Source organism: Asterias rubens, chromosome 1 (assembly GCF_902459465.1).
Source record: "Asterias rubens chromosome 1, eAstRub1.3, whole genome shotgun sequence".
NCBI lineage: Eukaryota > Metazoa > Echinodermata > Asteroidea > Forcipulatida > Asteriidae > Asterias > Asterias rubens.
Window position 1 is genome coordinate 3455441 of NC_047062.1, and position 20216 is coordinate 3475656.

Genomic DNA, 20216 nt, shown 5'->3' on the forward strand with positions numbered 1-20216 from the left:
GTTCTTAACTATAGGGACTAAGGACAGAAATATATGAAGATGTCTCCACAGGGATGCAACAACTAGAATGTGTGCTCCCTGTATGTGCTAATTTATAATGCTCTCTGTGTATCAATTCTGCTTTTACCCTTCAGCTTTTGTTGATTTATGTGCATTGAAGTTGACATGAAATTGACACCCATAATAAAACACACCTTTTCCAAGGTACATATTGCTGATAACCCTTTGTGGTGTTATCAGATCACTTCATTGTTCATCCTGAACTAGAGTTGCACAGGGAAAACCTCTTGATCTCATTGTTTGTAAATCGAGAACCCTGTTTCATCTTCGCTAATGTATCGAGAGAGAGAGAGAGAGAGAGAGAGAGAGAGAACTCTCTGCAATGATGATAGCAGTATCGTCAAGATATTCCATGGCTGTATCATCGCATATATGCGATGCCATCATTCTCTGCTGTCTGCTGTAAATTGTATAGGGAGATGTAACCGAAACCAACCCTTCCCTCCAGCCATTGTGCATTTTTGCACTCTGAAGAAGAATTCTGAAGAAGAATTCCCGAAGAAAAGACGAGCCAAGATTGGTTTTGATGATAATCAACATGATCAATGTCTAGGGTGTCTTGTTTGGTTGAACAGGTTGCATTGTGGACCGGAGACTGCTCTTCATGTTAGATATATAATTGGTAACCAAGCATAGTGTATCATGTTTGTGTACGGGGGATCCTTGTGTGATTTAATCAGCAGTTAAGTGCTGTGTGAAAGGAGCAATTGAAATACACACATCTTTGCGTTCCAAGTGCAAAGTGCTTGGAACAGGCTTTTTTATTGAAAAAAAAAGGAAGGCGTATGATATCCAAACATGGTTCATTTGGGTGAATTATTTTTAGGACGCAGATGTTTGTAGAGGGACTTCAAGGTTCAATTCATTCTGTTGATGCACTTATTTTTGAACAGAGTGTTAATGACCGCCATGAACATTACAAGTCTCTTACCTCAGATGCGACATTGTTTTAGTAATTTCTAAAAATTGACAGCACCTCAGTTAGTAATATTTTAAGGGAAGCTTTCTACCATCATTATCTTCTTGTATATCTGCAGACATTGTGGAAGGTTTGGTACCCAAGCCTTTTAAGAACTGAGGATGAACAAACAACCTTAACATAAACATGTCGTGATAGTCTCTATTTTCTCTTTGTGTGTGTTTTCCTTCAGGTATGTGGCTGCAGCAAGGAGCAGTATTTCATGTTGAGGCAGCGAGTGGAGGAGAGTAAACAACGCATCACGCTAATGGAGAGCGAGTTTCTTCAGAGCACCCTCTACACTGAGAATGAACTGGACGAGTGCAGAGAAGAGCTGCGCCTAGCTCAGCAAAGATACAATGCGTAAGTTTGTTATTCTTGTCTCCATATAAGAGTTTGTTTCCCGGTGCATGATGTCGCCGAGTTGAATAGTAATATAATAATAGTGGCTTCTTGTATAGCACTCGTATCTGTCACTCAGTGACGCTCAAAGTGCTTCAGCATTCAGCATTTGTTTGCGAGGTATTGTGGAGCTACATATACATATAACTGACAAACCTGTAGAAGTTTGAGATCGATCAGCCATCTTAGGTCACGAGAAAATATTGAAAAACCGATTACAAATTTTGTATTGCATCGATGCCAAAGTAAAAATGAATAAAACGCTCACTGGGCGATAAACTCAAAACGCGAAGTTAGATTATTTATTTCTCATCAAATATGACATTTCAGACAGAAATATTTCAAGGGATGTTTTCAACTATCATAATCATTAGACCGTGTAAGTTTTATGTAAATCTGTGATCTTCATGATTTGTGTTTCTTACCAATTCTGTAACGTTCCTTTAAGTATGATACCAATTCCTTTATAGCAGCATGTAGTTGGTTACAAGGTGCTGTGGTGCAACATGCAGCCAATCAAGACGGGAACTACTGGGCGACCTAACCAAGAACATGTTATTGGTTACAAGGTGCTGTGGTGCAACATCCAGCCAATCAAGACGGGAACTACTGGGCGACCTAACCAAGAACATCGGGGTGAACCCCTTATCGTTTCGATAAGTGCATGTTTTTGTTAGCGCGCATTACACAACACACAGGACCAACGGCTTTCCGTCCCATTCTAAGGGCGTAGCAATAATGGTTAAGTTTCTTGCTTAAAGACACAAGTGTCAAGACCGGGACTCGAACCCACACTTTGCTGAACAGAAACACCAGAACTTCCACTCAGCCGTGACACACCACATAGTAACAATAACACACGTTGGATGATGCGTCTCACCGCATGATGCTTGTTATTAATACCACATAATATTGCGTCAGAAAAAATTCTTCCCTGAACTTTCTTGACTCCCCGGGGAGCACACCACGTCAAGCATCTAATGAGCACTAAGAGTTTAATCAAACACAATGCAATCTCGGCCTTGGAAGGCTCTCAGATAATACACATGGGGGAAGAGAGTTAAATTATGGTTAAGTGTCTGCCTCAAGGACGTCATTACCATAACTGGGCTGGACGTGGGATTGACCTGTCCGCTATTCTCGGAGGAATAGACCACCAGATCTTGTTTCTGTCGCGCTGGACCCTCTCAACGCTAAGGCACTCCAGATGGAGTGAGTTTTTTTTAAATGCTGGAACTAAAAAGGGTTTGCAACGATTCAAAATGGAGTTCAAACTTGCATGAAAAAAAAATAAAATAATAATTGTCATATAAATGATGCCGTTCTTGCATATGAATTTTCTCATTCTCGCATAAATAATGCCGTTCTTGCATACAAATTAAGCCATTCTTGCATGTAATAATGATTACTTTGTTGACCTTCGCTGCTTGAATAGTTTAAAACCAATGTGTTCTGGGACTGGGTGCATAAAGCAATGTGTATGGGGGAGCTGGTTATTCCTTCCTCAATGGGTGTATGTAGAAACCAGTATCCACAAGCAGATTGAATGGTAGATTGAATGGTAAAAAACACAATGTGGGCATAGCATTAAGGGTTTTGAGTTAGGAAAACGACTCTAGGCTAATACTTCAATAAAATACGATAAACAAGCCGCCCCAGTTTAAATTTACGAATAATGTATTCAAATCATGTTTAAAGAGAGAAAATCTTGATTCCTATAGGGGCCTAGTGGCGTGGTGTGGCTGAGTGGTCAAGTGTATTGGACTCAAAGAATGATAACGTATATGAATATGGCAGACACCATGTGACGTCAAGTGGGAATGATCATAGTTAACCTGGTATTTTGTCTTTAATCACAACATATGCATAAAATAACTGAGGTCTCTGACTTTGTGTAAAAAAAACTTTCAAGTTGTTTGTTGTTACAAGGCGATTTTAAAAGAAACGTTGGCTGTATTTATATCATTGTAGCTGGCATTCACTGTGTGCTTGTAACTAAGGGCGCTGATTGCATGCACGGCTCATTGCTTTTCTCTAAATGTCACATTTTCAGTGTCCAACTTAGCTCCCAGAAGACAAACTCACCACAAAGTAGAAATAAAGTTATCATCATGACATTGTGATTGATGAATCTGAGAGAACGTGACTTGGGGCTTCTTGGATTACAATTATTGCAGCCATGAAATGACTGTAATGGATGACCATTAGGTCCAGAGATTCCTGTCAAGGGCTCTGGCCACTGAGCTCATGATCTGCATTAACTCTTTAAAGGCACTGGACATGATTGGTAATTGTCAAAGACCAGTCTTCTCACTTGGTGTATCCCATCATTCATAAGCATAAAATATAAAATAACAAGCCTGTGAAAATTTGGGCTCAATCCGTCATCGAACTCTCCAATGCTCGTTACAAAGTCAGTTTTTAAGTTAATAATTGTTTTGAGTAACTACCAAGCGTGTACCTTCCCATTAACTCTTTAAAGGCACTGGACATTTGTGGTAATTATCTCAATGTATGCATAAAATAACAAATCTGTGAACATTTGGGCTTATCTGGTTATCGAAGTTGCAAGAGAAAAAAAACACCCTTTTCGCACAACTTTGTGTGCTTTCAGATGCATAATAAAAAGCTTCAGCTAAAGGCTTTTATTATTTTTTATTATCAAAAACTACGTTACTTCAGAGGGAGCCGTTTCTCACAATGTTTTATACTATCAACAGCTCTCCGTTGCTGTTAAGTTTTTACGCTTATAATTATTTTGAGTAATTACCAATAGTGTCCAGTGCCTTTAAAGATGAGAGGGTTTTTTCTTTTCTTTGGAGTACCTACTTTTCTGAATATTATGATGCGTATTGTGCGAGGCATGCTGTGCATACATGCATTCGATTCGGACGTGTGAACAATCTATCCAGAGATCATTGGAGGATGAACTCTTCGCTGAACGTCATCGTGTAAACCCTTAAATTCAGTACCCCCCTGGCTGTCCGATGACATGACAATAGTGTAATGGCATTTGGATACTAGTGATCACGCAACCTGACAGCTTGAATCGCCACTGGTGAAGGGAATGTATCCAAATGTCTAGAAATTCTGTACTTGTACATACATAAAAAGTGCTACGCATGTGTAGAATAGAGTTAGTTAAATAAATTACACTCAGGCATAGAATTTAAAAAGCAGGCCTGCCCCTGGTGCCCCTTCAAAAGTTTCCGATTGAAATTTTCACATTTGAACATAACGGTGCTTCATTGAACATTCTACAGTGAGCTAACTACATTACAGGCTTGGAATTTCAAGCAGGGCCGCTGCTCAGCACAAAAATTTGCTTAGCATGAAATTTCTTCCTTGATAAAAACAGGATTACCAACCAAATTTCCATTTGTTTGGTCATCCTGAAAATTATGTGGAAATTTGGTTGGTAATTCTGTTTTTATTGTGGTAGAAATTCCATGCTTAGCAAATTGTTGTGCTTAGCAGCTCTATAAAATTGGGCCCAGGTCTGCCCCTGGTCTTGGTCTTGGCCTTAGTGCCCCTTCAAAAGTTTTTTATTGACTTTATGATTTTTTAAAGGAAGTGCCCTTCGTAAAATGAAAATGGTCTTGCCCCCTCAAAGAGGAAACCCTAGGGCTGACATAACGCAAAGGACTTTGGTCGTGATGATGTAGATTGGGCCACCAATATAGGCCATACAAAAATACAAAACATAAAGATAAATAAAGGTAACATAAATATTTTGCAAGAGTATAAGTCCAAAAATAGAAGGGGTAGGCTAGTTTTTCTGACCAAATTTAATACGATTACAAGGAGGAAAATTTCCCACTTAAGACAAAATAAGGACTTTAAAAAAACCTCTAAGGATACATGTAGTTAGTCAAATTAGTTAGATTTATTTTGATCAAGCACATCTTAAATTTTTTCAAAAGGTTTCTCAGGCAAATTGGTCCGCACTTCCATCATTTGTTAACATTTTAATTGTTAAATCATTTCTTTTCCCCTGGTTTTCCCGTTTTTGAATACATGTCTTCAATCCAGATGTGAGTCAATGGCCACTGCAGTGCGCAGCTATGTGGTGACCTCGTTTGAATTGAGAAAAACCAATAATTATGTTGATTACCAAATGAACTGACAGATCTTAATAATGATAGCTGGTTGTGTGATGAAACCCATTCAATACCAACTATTGATCGTTAGATGTAATTGTACTGCAGCACATATGTACACAGCTAGCCACAGTATGGAGGTGTCTTAAGACCTTCACATTAGTCATTTTGTCGTTGTCATTTTTTTGTTATTGATTATGTTAATAATCCGGTCGCCATGGGAATTTGTTTTTAAAATAATAAACCAATTATGAATGAATGAATGAATGAATGTTAGGTCCTTATCCAAAACAGATCTTTGTATTTATTTTATAATTTACTAAAAATGCAAGTGGAATATTAGTAGCTGTTTAACATTTAGCTACAAGTTTTTTATTCAATTCTTAATATCGTTCATCAAGATTGTGAACCCACATTCTCAAATGGTTTCTCTCGTTTTACTTCTAAATAGACGAAAGAAGAATTGTTCACAGGATTTGCTTGAGGGAGAGTTAAAGAAGTATTGACGTGCGTGGTTATTGATTCCTACAATTACATTATGAACCCCCCCCCCCCCCCTACGCCCACCCCTCCATCCTATTTCTCGGCGAGATGTTTCTTCAGAGTCCTCCGCGTCTTTTTTAGAGAGTGGATACATTTATAAGAATTCCCTGGTCACGGAGGCGTATATTTCCCTTCCGCTTGAATCTCCCTGCACCTGGCCTTAACCGGTCGGTAATCGGAATCGTAGAGACCTGTTTTTGGAATGGGTTTGCCGAGAGCTCATTTTTCCATGAAAGGAACATCGTCATCGCTGTGCTTGGTGGTGTCAAGCAATGAGACACCACTAGTTGCTCCCGGCAAAGTAGAGCAGGAGGAGAGAGAGAGTGAGAGGAAGAAGTTTGAATTTGGAGATGATCACATTATGTTTGGTTTTACAATAATGTGAATCTGCGGCACGAAGTGAATGGCTAGGCATTATGTCTCTCTTCCTAATTTCCTTTCTTCTGACCCGCTGGGTTACACTTTGCAAGGCAGACAGACAGTTCAACCGAATGTGAAATATCCAACTTAAAGGCAGTGGACACTTTTGGTAATTACTCAAAATAATTATTAGCATAAAACCTTGAATGGTAATGAGTAATGGGGAGAGGTTGATAGTATAAAACATTGTGAGAAGTGGCTCCCTCTGAAGTAACTTAGTTTTCGAGAAAGAAGTAATTTTCCACGAATTGGATTTTGAGACCTCAGATTTAGAATTTGAGGACTCGAAATCGAGCATCTGAAAGCACACAACTTCGTGTGACAAAGGTGTTTTTTCTTTCATTATTATCCCGCAACTTTGCTGACCAATTGAGCTCTAATTTTCACAGGTTTGTTATTTTATGCATATTTTATGCAGATACACCTAGTGGGAAGACTAGTCTTTGACAATTACCAATTAGTGTCTTATTTTTGTACACTGTGTTTAAAGGAACAGGGGTGGATTTCACAAAGAGTTAAGACTAGTCTTATCTTGAGTTAGAACGAGCTACTCGTCCTAACATAGGACTAGCCTTTAGTTTTTCATATTGAACTACTTGTGAAATGATTTGTAATTGTCAAAGACCATCACTTGGTGTGTCCCAACATTATGCCTCAAATAACAAATCTATGAAAATGTTCACTCAATTGGTCATAGAAGTTGCAAGAGAATGATGGAAGAGAAACCCCCTTGTTGCACAAATTTGTGCTTTCAGATGCCTAATAAAAGGCTTCAGCTGACATCTTTTATTATTTGAGTAAGAATTTACCTCTTTCACAAAAACTACGTTACTTCAGAGGGAGCCATTTCTCACACTGTTGTATACTATCAACAGCTCTCCATTACTCGTTACCAAGTAAGTTTTGATGCTAACAATTTATTTTGATTAATTACCGATAGTATCCAGTGCCTTTAAAAGTACACTGCATTAGTTCTTGAATCTAGTTGAAGGCTTGTACTGTAAGTGGATACCATTCCAAAGGATGCGCTACATTACGGTGCCGGGGGCAAACTGTTTCATGAAATGTTTCAACATTTTTATTTTCACACTCAAGGGTGCAGTGTTCCAACTAGAGCTGAGCAAATCATTCACCCACTCCCGTCAGTTGGGCAGATTATGAAGACTACTTTGACAAATTGTGTCAGGCCTGTTAGGACCTAGCAGGCTTAATGTACTTAACCCAGACTCCTTAAAGCCATTATACACTTTCGGAACAGAAAAAAAAGAAAGAAAAAAAAAAAAAAAAAGTTCACAGATTTCCAAATAACTTGCAGTGTTTACAGAAGGTAATGGTGAAAGAGTTCTCTTAAAATATTATTCCATGATTACTTTTTGAGAAAACATTAAAACAATTATCAATTCTCGATGTCGAGAATTACGGATTTATTTTAAACACATGTCAAGACATGGCGAAACGTGCGGAAACAAGCTTGGGTTTTCTCGTTATTTTCTCCCGACTCCGATGACTGATTGAGCCTAAATTTTCACAGGTTTGTTATTTTATATATAAGTTGTGATACACGAAGTGTGGGCCTTTGGACAGTCCTGTTTACCGAAAGTGTCCAATAGCTTTAAAGGATTTGTGTACTTTTTGTAACACAAAACACAATGTCCACAGATTTACATTAAACTTACACCGTTTGAAGATAATGATAGTAGAAAGCTTACCTTAAAATGTGAGTTGCTGAGGTGATGTGGTTTTTTTGAGAAATTAGTAAAACAATGTCATGAAAACACGTTTTTACATGCTAAAATAATTGTTGTCTCATGATCAAAGGCTATTAAAATATCCAGGTGCCTGTCCAAAGTATACACTGATTGTCTATTGTAATCAAATTTTAAAACTAGGTTGATTTTTGTTTGTTTAATTATTGTAGTAAGTTTTTTGTTTTGCACTATGCTAACATTGTACTGCTCAAGGAATCTCTGCAATCCAATAAGGACAGCAAGATTTAGGTCAAGGCAAACAAGACTCAATCCATTGATTTTTCTTTTGCTTTCTTCCCATGCCAGTACGCAGATCTCCCACTCTGTCTCTGACCAATACATTAATGTATTTTACAAGTACAATGAACATTGAGAAGTTGAAAACATTTACACAATTTACCCCGTTGAATCTGGGGCAGCCATTGCCAAATGGACAAGATGAATGGAGGTCTCCTGATGGGCGAGAAACGATTGGAGAATTTTTAGAAAAGAAAACTTGACCTTGTCTGTGTTTAGGAAGATGAGTGGGAGATTATTAAGTTTGCATCGGGAAGTTTTTTTTATTTATCTGTGACGACGAGGAAACTGGATCTACAGTCTAGATCTGTTACTGCTGATATATATGTACATTGTACGTGGGTGTCTCGGCTTGGTATGAGTCTGTTAGTGTTGAGCACAGAATAAATGTTTACCACCCTCCCTTCGTAATGATTAACAGAGTTTACATTTTAGCAAGCAGTCTGGTTTGGATTGCTCACAAGAACGTAATTTTATACCTACTCTAAACTCTTCAAACACAAAAGTTAGCTTTACAGTATTTCTATTTGCGAATAAGAAGAACTGGATAAGTTGCCCTCCAAGCCTCAATGAAGTCCCCTGGACGAATTAGCAAACTTCTTTCCTAAGCAAAAATTGAGTGAGGCACCAGTTGCAACGATGTAAACTTTTATTGAGTTTTGGCTGGTAACCAGTTTCTGTTAAAGCAAGATATGCTTGGGCCCTGCAGCCGATTTCCAAAACGCTAGGACTAATCCTATCTCGAGTTAGGACGAATAACCCGTCCTAACTTAGGATGGGTTCAATGTGTCCTAATGTCTTTGGATATGGAATTTATCTTGTCCTAAGTCCTAAGACTATAATCCTAAGATAGGAAGAGTTTGGTGTTATCGACAGCCGGTCTTTTATCAAACTACCAAGAAAAGAAAGAAAAACAACCAAGTCAGCTTATTACCTGAAGATATGCTCTTCACAGTATCCACTCTACACATATGTCCAAACTTGTTTACCTGTTACCCGAGGCCTGTATAGAAATGCTCATGTTTAATGGTGTATGTATTTAAGCGTCGTCTGTACCGGACTGGACTGGACTAGGAACATTGAAATTTTAGCTTTGCATAAGACTCTCCACTGACTACCCGGTACCCTGTCAGCTGTTTTTTCTAATGCTCTGGAGGATAGCTTTGTCATAACAATGAACTATGGCCGAGACAAACCAAAATAAGAAAGGGATTGTATGCAAATGAAACGAGGGAGACGATGACAAGGAACCCACTCAGGACGTTGTGTTTTTCTTTCAATTACTACCATAGTCCTGGCTGAGCCACGTAGCTCTGAGTATAGTGTGCATAAGGCCAAAAAAAAAAAAAAAATAAAACACCAGTTAATCGTCAAAAAGACAAATTTTCGGTGTATTTCTCATTAAACTTATTTACCGTTTAAGAGCTTGTAACTACATAAAGTAAGTGGTAATTTTTAAACTAAAGAATTGGTGGCCAGTTTGAATTAAAATGCTTGGCGGCCACCTGTGAAAAACTAAAATAAAATGAAAAAGTAAAAACGCCCTCATCCTCCTCTTTTTGGAAAAAAACCTAGACGATAAACTGTTTTTGTTGTTGTTTTTTTTACACTTGGCATAAGGTGTTTGCATGGAAGGAAGGAAAATGCAAAGGACGATGGAAAGAGAGAGAGGGGGAAGGAGGGGGGGGGGTGGAGATATTACAAGTGAGGGTTGATTTGAAACTTGTGTCAATATTTGAATTGCTGTAATTTACTTGGCAGAACTAACAGGATATGTCAGATCTAGGAGTCGAGCTATGGATTACCTTAGCCTTATGATAGTTTTGTACATATGAATGAAATGTCAAAACGGATGTCTGTGTTACATTGTTTGCATTCATGGACGTGCAGCGCAGACTTGTATGTGTACATTGCATTTTTTCATAATGAGGGAATTGAAGTGATTCTTAACTAAAGGAAATTGTTTCACTCACTGACATCTTTTGTCACATCATACATCATAGAAACAGGAACCCGTAACTGATCTAGCGACACTTTACGCAGCAGCAAAATCTTCTTTTGCAACATCAATATTTGATTTTGATTTTTTTTTTTAGCCACCTACCTCAATTTTTATTTTTTTTTAACATGAAAAGACTATTTTACCCTGTACAATGAAGCTCAAAGTAATAACGAAGCAGATATTTGAGATCAATGCTGTGCTTTGTAGTTCAGGATTTTTCAATAGCTTTTCCTGGCATCCAGCAAACAACTTTGTAGCTGAGGAAATGTTTTGCAATATTGCAGAAACTGTGGAGGTCAGGTTTTGAAACAAGGTTGATTAAATAACAATGGACACCATAGATCTGACAACTGATCTTCAAGAGACCACTTTGTATTTTTCCTCTGAAAATAAATCTCCCTTTTTTTCTCCCCCTCTTATTTTAGTTGTACAATGAATTTTTATTTTGGGTTATCTCTTTTGACCCACCCACCCACAATTTCAAAAGAAAAGCAGGTTTTAACCATTGATTATCCTGAATGGCTGCTAAGTCGTACCACAAATGATTGATTCCAAATGAAACTTACGCCACGACTGAAAGGCTGAAAGTGGCGGAAGTCAGGGTTTTAAGCAAGTGGCGTAATGTCACACTCAGTTTTTGACTGCCTGAGTCCATGTTTTATTGTTAAATTTGTCTGTGCCTTTAGAGACCCTAGGCAAAAGTAGACCTGCCCGGATGCTCTCTACGGAAAGCAAGGATAGTTAAGTGTTTTCAAATAGACCATGTGACATATGTGACCTCACTTGTTTACAAAAGAGCCGCAGAGCCTGGATCTCTTGCAGGCACAATGTGTACACACTCAATGGAAGAAAGCCTAACATCTTAATTTCATGGAGAATGCGCTGCATTCAGATCACAGATATTTTTTGAGGGGCACAAAGTAAACGGTAAATTCTGTGAATGGCACTCAAACGGCACATTTGTAGGGTAAGGTTTGCTGCGAAGACAAGTTCTGTGAAATTTAACTAAAGAAAGTAAAAAGCAAACATTAATACACATTGGGGTGGACATGTTGGCAAAGTGGTATCTTTACTCGCCTTCTTCTTAAAGGCACTGTACACGCTTGGTAATTGTCAAAGACCAGTGTTCTCACTTGGTGTATTCCATCATAAGCAAAAAATAACAAAGCCTATGAAAAGTTTGGCTCAATTGGTCATCGAAGTTGCGAGAAAATGATGAAAGAAAACGCACCCTCGCTAGACGAATTTGTGTGCTTTCAGATAGGAATAAAAGACTTCTAGCTTGAAGTCTTTTAATATTTTAGTTTGCTGCACCTCATTTATGGAACAATCTCCCTCTACACATTAAACAAGCTACCACTATCTCAAATTTCAAGACTCTTCTCATATTCCTTTTGTTTCTGTGAGCACTTACAGACTTTCTTTTGGATGCGCTTTAGAAATGCAGTTGTTCTTCTGGTTATTATTGTCTTCTTTTCATTGGATTCTTGGCTAGTACCGTCAATTAGTTTGCTTTTCTGAGAGTCCTTGCCTTCACAACTAGAATAAATGAAATGAAAATGTAATGAAATGATACGATACCTCACCATGCAATTCCGCAAGTACTATATAGCGCTGCTGTGCAACTTTTAAGTGTGCACACTTTATGGCTTAATTTACAAGCCAGTTTTGTGAATCGGCTGCAGATCATTGCTCTTGGTTGTGTTGTAGTGAGATTTACATTCTGTCAATTCTTGACCAAAGCGATAGATTACAAGAATGAAAATTGATGAGTGGTTGAAGCGATTTCGCAGGGCGCTATTCGCTTTATGGAGGGGAATACTTTTAACATACATTAACTACTTCAGACACTACTTGGTGACACATTCATTGACCTATATATCACATGCGCAACGCATTAAAGGCATCACTGGTGCAAATAAGTCACTTGGCTGTCTGTCTGTCGGTCTTAATAATGAAGGGAACTCCACAAACTCCCACAAGGGGATATAAACACACAGCATCGTGTCAGATAGAGGACACATTCAAGTTTACCAAATGCCATCAACGGAAGTACCTTGCTAACATAGTACGTCAACCAAACACAACATTGACAAAACACCTCATAATAAAGGACAATAAAGCAACAAAACCCGTAAGGAAATCAATATTGGAAAGCAATAAACAATGCACTACTCGTGAATTTGACAAGAGAAGCATTAACAAGAGAATATTGAACCGTGGGTTGACTCTTCAGAGTTCTGGGCTCTCGACGTCTGCCGATGCTAGATAAAGATGAAGATGATCATGATGATGAATATCATTAGCAAGCTCTATGCTGTCTGCGGAAAACTGCACTTAAGTCTCAGTTTGTGGGGCCACCACAAACTCTCTCAATATTTTACTACTCAGTCGTCCGTTTTAGCTCCCCGGAATCTCTTCTCATCAAAGTCTTCACAAGAACATTCACACCACACATGCTAGATAGAGATTAACATGACCACGATCATGACAAACATCATGACACATTTGACTACTCAATCTTCCCTTTAAATTCTTCAGAATAGTTTCTTTCGATCATAGTCTTCCGAAGTCTTCACACGACACATGCTAGATAGAGATAGACATGATCAAGATTATGATAAAAACCATGAGCAAGCTTGCTCTTTGCTGGCTGCAAAAAAACACAGTGCCCCTAAATCTCAGTTTGTTGAAGCGCCAGCCACAAACTCTCTCAATATTTGGGAACACAGTTTTCCCTTTAACTTCCACAGGATCTCTTTTCATCAAAGTCTTCACAGGACTCACATGACACATGCTAGATAGAGATAAACATGACCATGATCATGATGAGTATCATTAACCAGCTCTATGCTGTCTGCAAAAAAAAAATGCCCTTAAATCTCAGTTTGTGGGGGCGCCAGCTTAAATCTCCCTCAACATTTTGACTACTCAATCTTCCCTTTTAATTCTCCAGAATATCTTCTTTCCTTCAACGTCTTCACAAGTCTTCACACGACACATGCTAGATAAGAGATATAGATGATCATGATTATGATGAATACCATGAGCAAGCTCTTTGCTGTCTGCGAGAAAATAGTGCGCCTAAAATCTCAGCTTGTGGGGGCGCTCGTCAAAAACTACCTTAACATTTTACTACTTAATCTTCCCTTTTACTTTCCGGGAATCTCTTCTCATCAAAGTTTTCACATGACAACCCCCCCCCCCCCCCCACCCCAGTGAGCACATCTATTAAAACAACAACCAAAACACCGAGACTCTAAATGACACGTAGTGAGACGGCGCATTAACAGCTCTGTTGCTTGTATTTGCTCATCTCAAGGCATAGCATGGCATAGCACATTAATGTTCAGCGAATGTTATTTGGATTGTAATGATCCTGTCTGCATCAACTCCAGTACCCCATGGGGAAAGAGAGAGAGAGAGAAAACGGACTCACGGAATAATTGGATTAAGGTTACAAGCTTGTAACGCATTAAAGGCACTGGACACCTTTGGTATTTATTTTGTCATGGACCAGTGCATTCTCACTTGGTGTATCCCAACATATGCAGAACATAACTCTGTGAAAATTTGGAGTCGATTGGTCGTCGAAGTTGCACGAGGATAATGAAAGAAGAAAAAAAAAAACACCCTTGTTCCACAAATTTGTGTGATTTTAAGATGCCTAACAATAGGCTTCAAGCCTGAAGTCTTTTATTATTTGAGTGAGAAATTACCTCTTTCTCAAAAAAATCAGAGGGAGCTGTTTCTTACAATGTTTTATACTATCAATAGCTCTCTATTGCTTGTTACCAAGTAAGTTTTAATGCTAACCATTATTTTGAGTAACTACTAATAGTGTCCAGTGCCTTTAACGCATCATCATGAAGTTTTAGGGTGTATCTGAGCAGACAGAGACGGTGAGATGGGCTGACACATTGGCCACTTGCCAGGCATCGGCCACAAGCCCCCCCCCCCCTCTCTCTCTCTCTCTCTCTCTCTCTCTCTCTCTCTCTCTCTCTCTCTCTCTCTCTCTCTCTCTCTCTGATTGAGTTATCATGATTTAACGGCCCGGGAATATGCCCTCTTCAATTATCAACGCTGTGAAGACATGCTTGGATTTGAATTAGTTGTTTTCAGACTTGTTTTATTTCAGTAGAAAATGGAAGAGAGGGAATGGGGAGGGGAGGAGGTTACATTGTTTATTTAGTTGAGGTACATGTATATGATTATTAACAGAAGGGAGGAGGGATCAGAATTGGGCCCCCACATGTACCACTTATAGAACTGGCATAACAACACATGATCCATGTACATGTTTTGTGGTGAGGTGTTTTTTCCATCGTCTGTTGCCAGTAGGCAGAGACATAAGTTGGGTTATTGGCAGGGGGTTGGGGTGGGCGGCTTGTGAATGTTTTGAACCATCAATCATTTATCATACATTTTATTTATCTCGTGGGTAAGGGGATGCCACTGTTTGTTGCAAATGATTATTCTTCTGACATTCATTGATGTGGCCATTACAATAAACATTAAGCTACGCAGCATGTGTACCAGGAGTATGGCAAAACCAGCAGAATTGTCATTTGTCTTCTTCTCAACATCCATGATAAAAATAAGGGAGTAAAAGGGTAGCGACGAGTTCTTACATCGCTGTTTAAAGCCGGCAGGGTCGAATTGCTGTGCGATAAAAGCCAAGGGCCTTTATCGCACAGCAACGACCCTGCAAGGTTTAAAACGGACGTGTAATTTTGTATAAATTGTTGTTTAAAAGGCCGAAATGAATTTCCCATTGTGGATAATAAAGTGAATTGAATTGAATTGAATTGAGTCACTACTCTTTTATTCCCATTCATAAATGCCCTTTTGTTAAAAACATTAAAAAAATACAATTACAGCCCTTTTGACAGTTGAAAATTTGAGGTTTGAAATATCTTTTTTAAAAAACTTTATGAAGAGTATGTTGCGCGTGGGTTGTGTGTATGTGCGCGCGCTTAGAAATAGCATACGCGCTTAGAAATAGATTACGCGCTGTTTGCTATGAATTGCGCATTCCGTGTGATAATCTTGCGCGCAGACACGCGGAAGCCAGCGGGTTATAAACACTGGTCATTATCAACTGTTTAAACACCCCCACGTGATGCGCTCTCCACCATTAGGAGTAGACAAACTGTCTGGGGTATCTATGAATGGAAGATTTCAAACTCACTTGATTCTAACCTGTACTAAACAACTGCAGTCGCCAGTTTTCCCAGTGTTTCACGATGGCACTCACAAATTGCAAGGTCGTAGTACACGTATGTTGGCTTTGACAGTTCAAAGTGGAAATCAACAGGTGCATGTTGATGCAAGCGAATCTCATCCACTTTCAACAAGAGAGGTTTGCTCTTAGCATTCAAGTTCTACACCCTGATTAAAGGCAGTGAACACTATTGGTAATTGTCAAAGACCAGTCTGCTCACTGTTCATGTATCTCAACATATGCATAAAGTAACAAACCTGTGAAAATTTGAGCTCAATTGGTCGTCGAAGTTGCGAGATAATAATGCAAGAAAAAACACCCTAATCACATGAAGCGTGTGCATTTAGATGGTTGATTTCGAGACCTCAAATTCTAAATCTAGGGTCTCGAAATAAAATTTGTGGAAAATTACTTCTTTCTCGAAAACTATGGCACTTCAGAGGGAGCCGTTTCTCACAATGTTTTATACCATCAACCTCTCCCCATTACTTGTCACCAAGTAAGGTGTTTTGCTAATAATTATTTTGAGTAATTACCAATAGTGTCCACTGCCTTTAACCTGTATAAATTATGTCGCATTAAGATACATATATGCACGTTGCCAGACATCTCTATTAAAGGGTTTTGATACCTTTTGTAGATAGTTTTTAGCCATGACATGAATCCCTACTCACTGTGAATGAAGATGTATAGTTTACCTAGTAGAAGTTTCAGCGTCATTAGTCGTCAGGTTTTTTAGAAAAAGAAAAGTGAACATTAGAGAGCAATGTTTTCAGGAGAGTCGAGTTAATATGTTGTACATGCTACAGTAATTTTAGTCTCACTGAGAAAAAAAACCCAGCAATTGTTTTAATCCTATATAATAAGATGTGTAATGCAATAAAACCAACATGCTTAAGTTTTGTTTGAAAAGGTGGTCGCGCTTTTGAGATATTGCCGGAAATCCAGAGCGAATATATCCACGTGGGAAGAACAATCCCTAATAGAACTATGCAATCTCTCAGATTCAAATGTTGGGACAAAAGAAAATCATATCTATTTACATTGACCGCATTACGTTGGATTGAAATGTTTCTCAAACTGCTTTATATTGTCGAAAGCTGCTGTAGGCTTCTAACCCAAAGTTTTTATTTACGTTATTTTCAAGAGCGATTACCGAACGTACACATTCCCTTTAAAGGCACTACACTGTTGGTAATTACTCAAAATAATTGCTAGCATAAAAACTTACTTGGTAATGAGCAATGGAGAGATGTTGATAGTACAACAAATATTGTGAGAATCGGCTCCCTCTGAAGTAACATAGTTTTTGAGAAAGAGGTAATTTCTCACTGAAATATTCAAAGACTTCCGGCTTGAAGCCGTTTATTAGGCATCTGAAAGCACACACATTTGTGCAACAAGGGTGTTTTTTCTTTCACTATTCTCTTACAACTTTGATGACCTAATTAACTAAATTTTGACAGATTAGTTATTTTATGCATATGTTGGGATACACCAATTGAGAATACTGGTCTTTGACAATTATTAAAGGTGTCCAGCTGTTGATTTCACCCAACTCTTCTTAACTTAGGATTAATCTTTGGACTTAGGATGAGTTAAGTTCCGTAGACGTTAGGACGCATTGAGCCCATCCTAAGTTAGGATGAGTTACTCGTCCTAACTCGAGATAGGACTAATCCTAGCGTTTCGTGAAATCAGTTCTAGCGCCTTTAAAACAAAGCAGATTTTTATGACTCATGTTGTGTAGGCTTCACAATGATGGGTTCTGTATTTGCCCGACGTGTGCGAGTAGCAAATGAGACAATTACTGCCGAGTGTCGCATGAACTCAAACAAAACTCTCTCTCTTCTTCTGTCCCAGTTTGCACACACACAGGTATTGCCAATTGGTACACTGGCTGTATAGAGCAAATCAAATTGAATGAACTCTCAACATTTTAGGTTAAATGTATTGATTTGCTTGGGATCAATAAAAAAAAAATACATGAACGATAATCTTAAAGCTTATTTTGGTAAGGGTGTAGTTGGGCAGATATGGGAGCTACTTGAGGGGAAGTGCCTTATAAACATGGAATTTGGTGCACATTCAGAGTACATGTATGTCATGAGAAAGATATTTGGCTATAGAGCAATTGAAGATTTGAATTTTGAAAAAATTACAGAATTTTGAAAAGTTCTACTACCTGCGATGGCCCTATAGCCAAATATCTGTCTCATGACATACTCTGTCTGTGTGTCAAATTGTATACTGTATCATGACAAGCACAATCCCATCACATAACTGCCGTACTGTATGTGTTTGTCATTTAGGAGAAAAGTTTTGTTGAATCTGATGTTAATTCTTTTGTTAATTGTGGGGCAAAAGAAGTAAGCGTCCTTTGCATTATCTTGTGCAAAATCGTAACAAAACATGTTAAATTGCAAGATTCAAATTCAACTATTTTACATGTTGTATTAGTTTTTTTTTATTAAAAGCTTGCTTAGATAATGTTGTAGGTTGGACAGCTCTTATATCATAAGTTACACATAATTAACAAAAAATTATTTGTTCTAATTTGTTCTAATTTGTTCTAATAATTGTTCTTCAACTTTTGTTTTTGATTTTACAGTTTGGAGAAGAGCCACCAAGAATTGCATGAGATAAACAGCGATCTCGAAGAACGGATTCTTGACATTGTAAGTAAAGATTGGTTCTCTGCTTTTTTCTTAAATGTGGCGTTTCTTGTTGTTGCTTTACTTGCCTGGTGTTTGACCCAAGCAGACACGCCCTCAAAGGCTAAATGACAACACAACACAAACAAGGGTACTTGGGTTCTGACAAGAACCACATGCTACCGGGCATTCTCGGTAGTCTAGTTGGTAAGACACTGCTTTAGAATTGCAAGGGTCGTGGGTTCGAATCCCACCTTAGTAACATGCCTGTGATATTTTTTCACAGGACCCGGGAAAGTACTGAGTATACAGTGCTAACACACATAGGTGTATGGGTAAAAAAAAAAAATATTAATATTCTTCATCCCCGATGCAAATTTAACATCTCTTAAGAACCACATTCACCAATGTAACAACTGACTTTGCTTTAATATGTGTAAAGTGAGCATGTCTTAAGCTCTTTGAGTTTACCAACACAAAATACTCAATTTGGCAGAAAGGTTACAATTTGCCTTACAGCCTTTCATAATAGCATCAGGTCTGACACTAAAATCGCTTAAAATAACAAACATCAAGTAAGAAACAGTTACAGCTTGTGGTCACATCAGTTGCAATGTTCTTGATGTCTCATGCTACCACCGATAAGCTTTAATCAACGAACAGTCTTCTTAAAAGTAGGGTCATACATGTAGATTGGTTTTTTGAAACGCAATGCTGTTTGAAGGCAAAATTATTAAGAATGATACAATAATGGTAACATGTGAACATTCCAGCTGAATAAAGTGTCTACTTGTTGAGAAAACAGCAACAAACTGTCACCATATTACTCTTTTCACAAGAATGTTAAATCCATCCACTTTTAGCTAGGTGACGACAGCGCGGGGTACCAACCCAATCTCTAGCCACAGCATTCATGATTGGACACCAACCCACAGAAATCTTAGAAACGACTCATGCATGAATAAGTTGTCAGATTTGAATGTTTTGGTTTGAAAAATTATCCAATTATATTAGGCCTACTTCAAAGGGAATCCTTTCCCAAAATATTTGATCCTATCAACAGCTGCAGTGGGTTTTACCAAGTAAGTTTTGATAGTCGTACATTTGTTGAGTACTTACCTATCTGTGGCCCTACCTTGACCTACTTTTTAATCTAACTAATACACAGATCCAAGGCTTGAAAGGTTATCAAAAATAGTTTGGCTCCATTCTGTAATAGATGCTTCATTTGTTCAGTATCTGTAGAGGGGACATGGCTGAAATTTTAAAAGTCTTTTTTTTTCTCGTAAAAAAAGGCATAAAACAAAGATGGTGGTTGTGCCATAAATGTTGCATCACTCAGCGACAATACATTAAGCATTACATCCACGTACACATCATGTCTGAGATGACTTGAAAGCCAGACTAAAAAGGATCAATACCAGGCCAAAGTGGGGCATGTCCAAACCAGGGAGTGCAACCCCCCCCCCCCCCCCCCCTGAAAGAAGGGAGAGAGAAAAAGAACTCAATGGGGAAAAAAATTCAAGAAATGAAAACAAAGTTGAGTGCTTCTACTTCCGTTCTGTATTTTGTTTTCAAAATCATTTTTGATGTGTGTATATTTGAAAATGTATAAATGTATATTTGATTTGAACAAAATCCAAAGTGGGTGTTTTTTTTGGCCTTGGCTATCGGGAAAAGAGTAATGTTACTATTCTTAGATGTTACTATTCTTCTTATGTTGATCTTACGCACTGTCTCCTATCTGCAGTTTTTAATTTCAAGATTTTAAAGGCAGTGGACACTGTTGGTAATGACTCAAAATAACT

The 20216-nt window shown here is 38.3% G+C and overlaps 1 protein-coding gene across 1 annotated transcript in view; it reads left to right on the forward strand.

The window, feature by feature from the left end:
• Positions 1-333: 333 nt before the first annotated feature.
• The window catches only part of LOC117293710, a 30083-nt gene continuing 10200 nt past the window's right edge, over positions 334-20216 (forward strand). Inside the window, exons 1-3 of the mRNA XM_033776129.1 lie at positions 334-462; positions 1212-1381; positions 18366-18432. Of these exons, the coding sequence (XP_033632020.1) occupies positions 334-462; positions 1212-1381; positions 18366-18432 (366 nt within the window). The remainder of the gene's footprint in view (positions 463-1211; positions 1382-18365; positions 18433-20216) is intronic.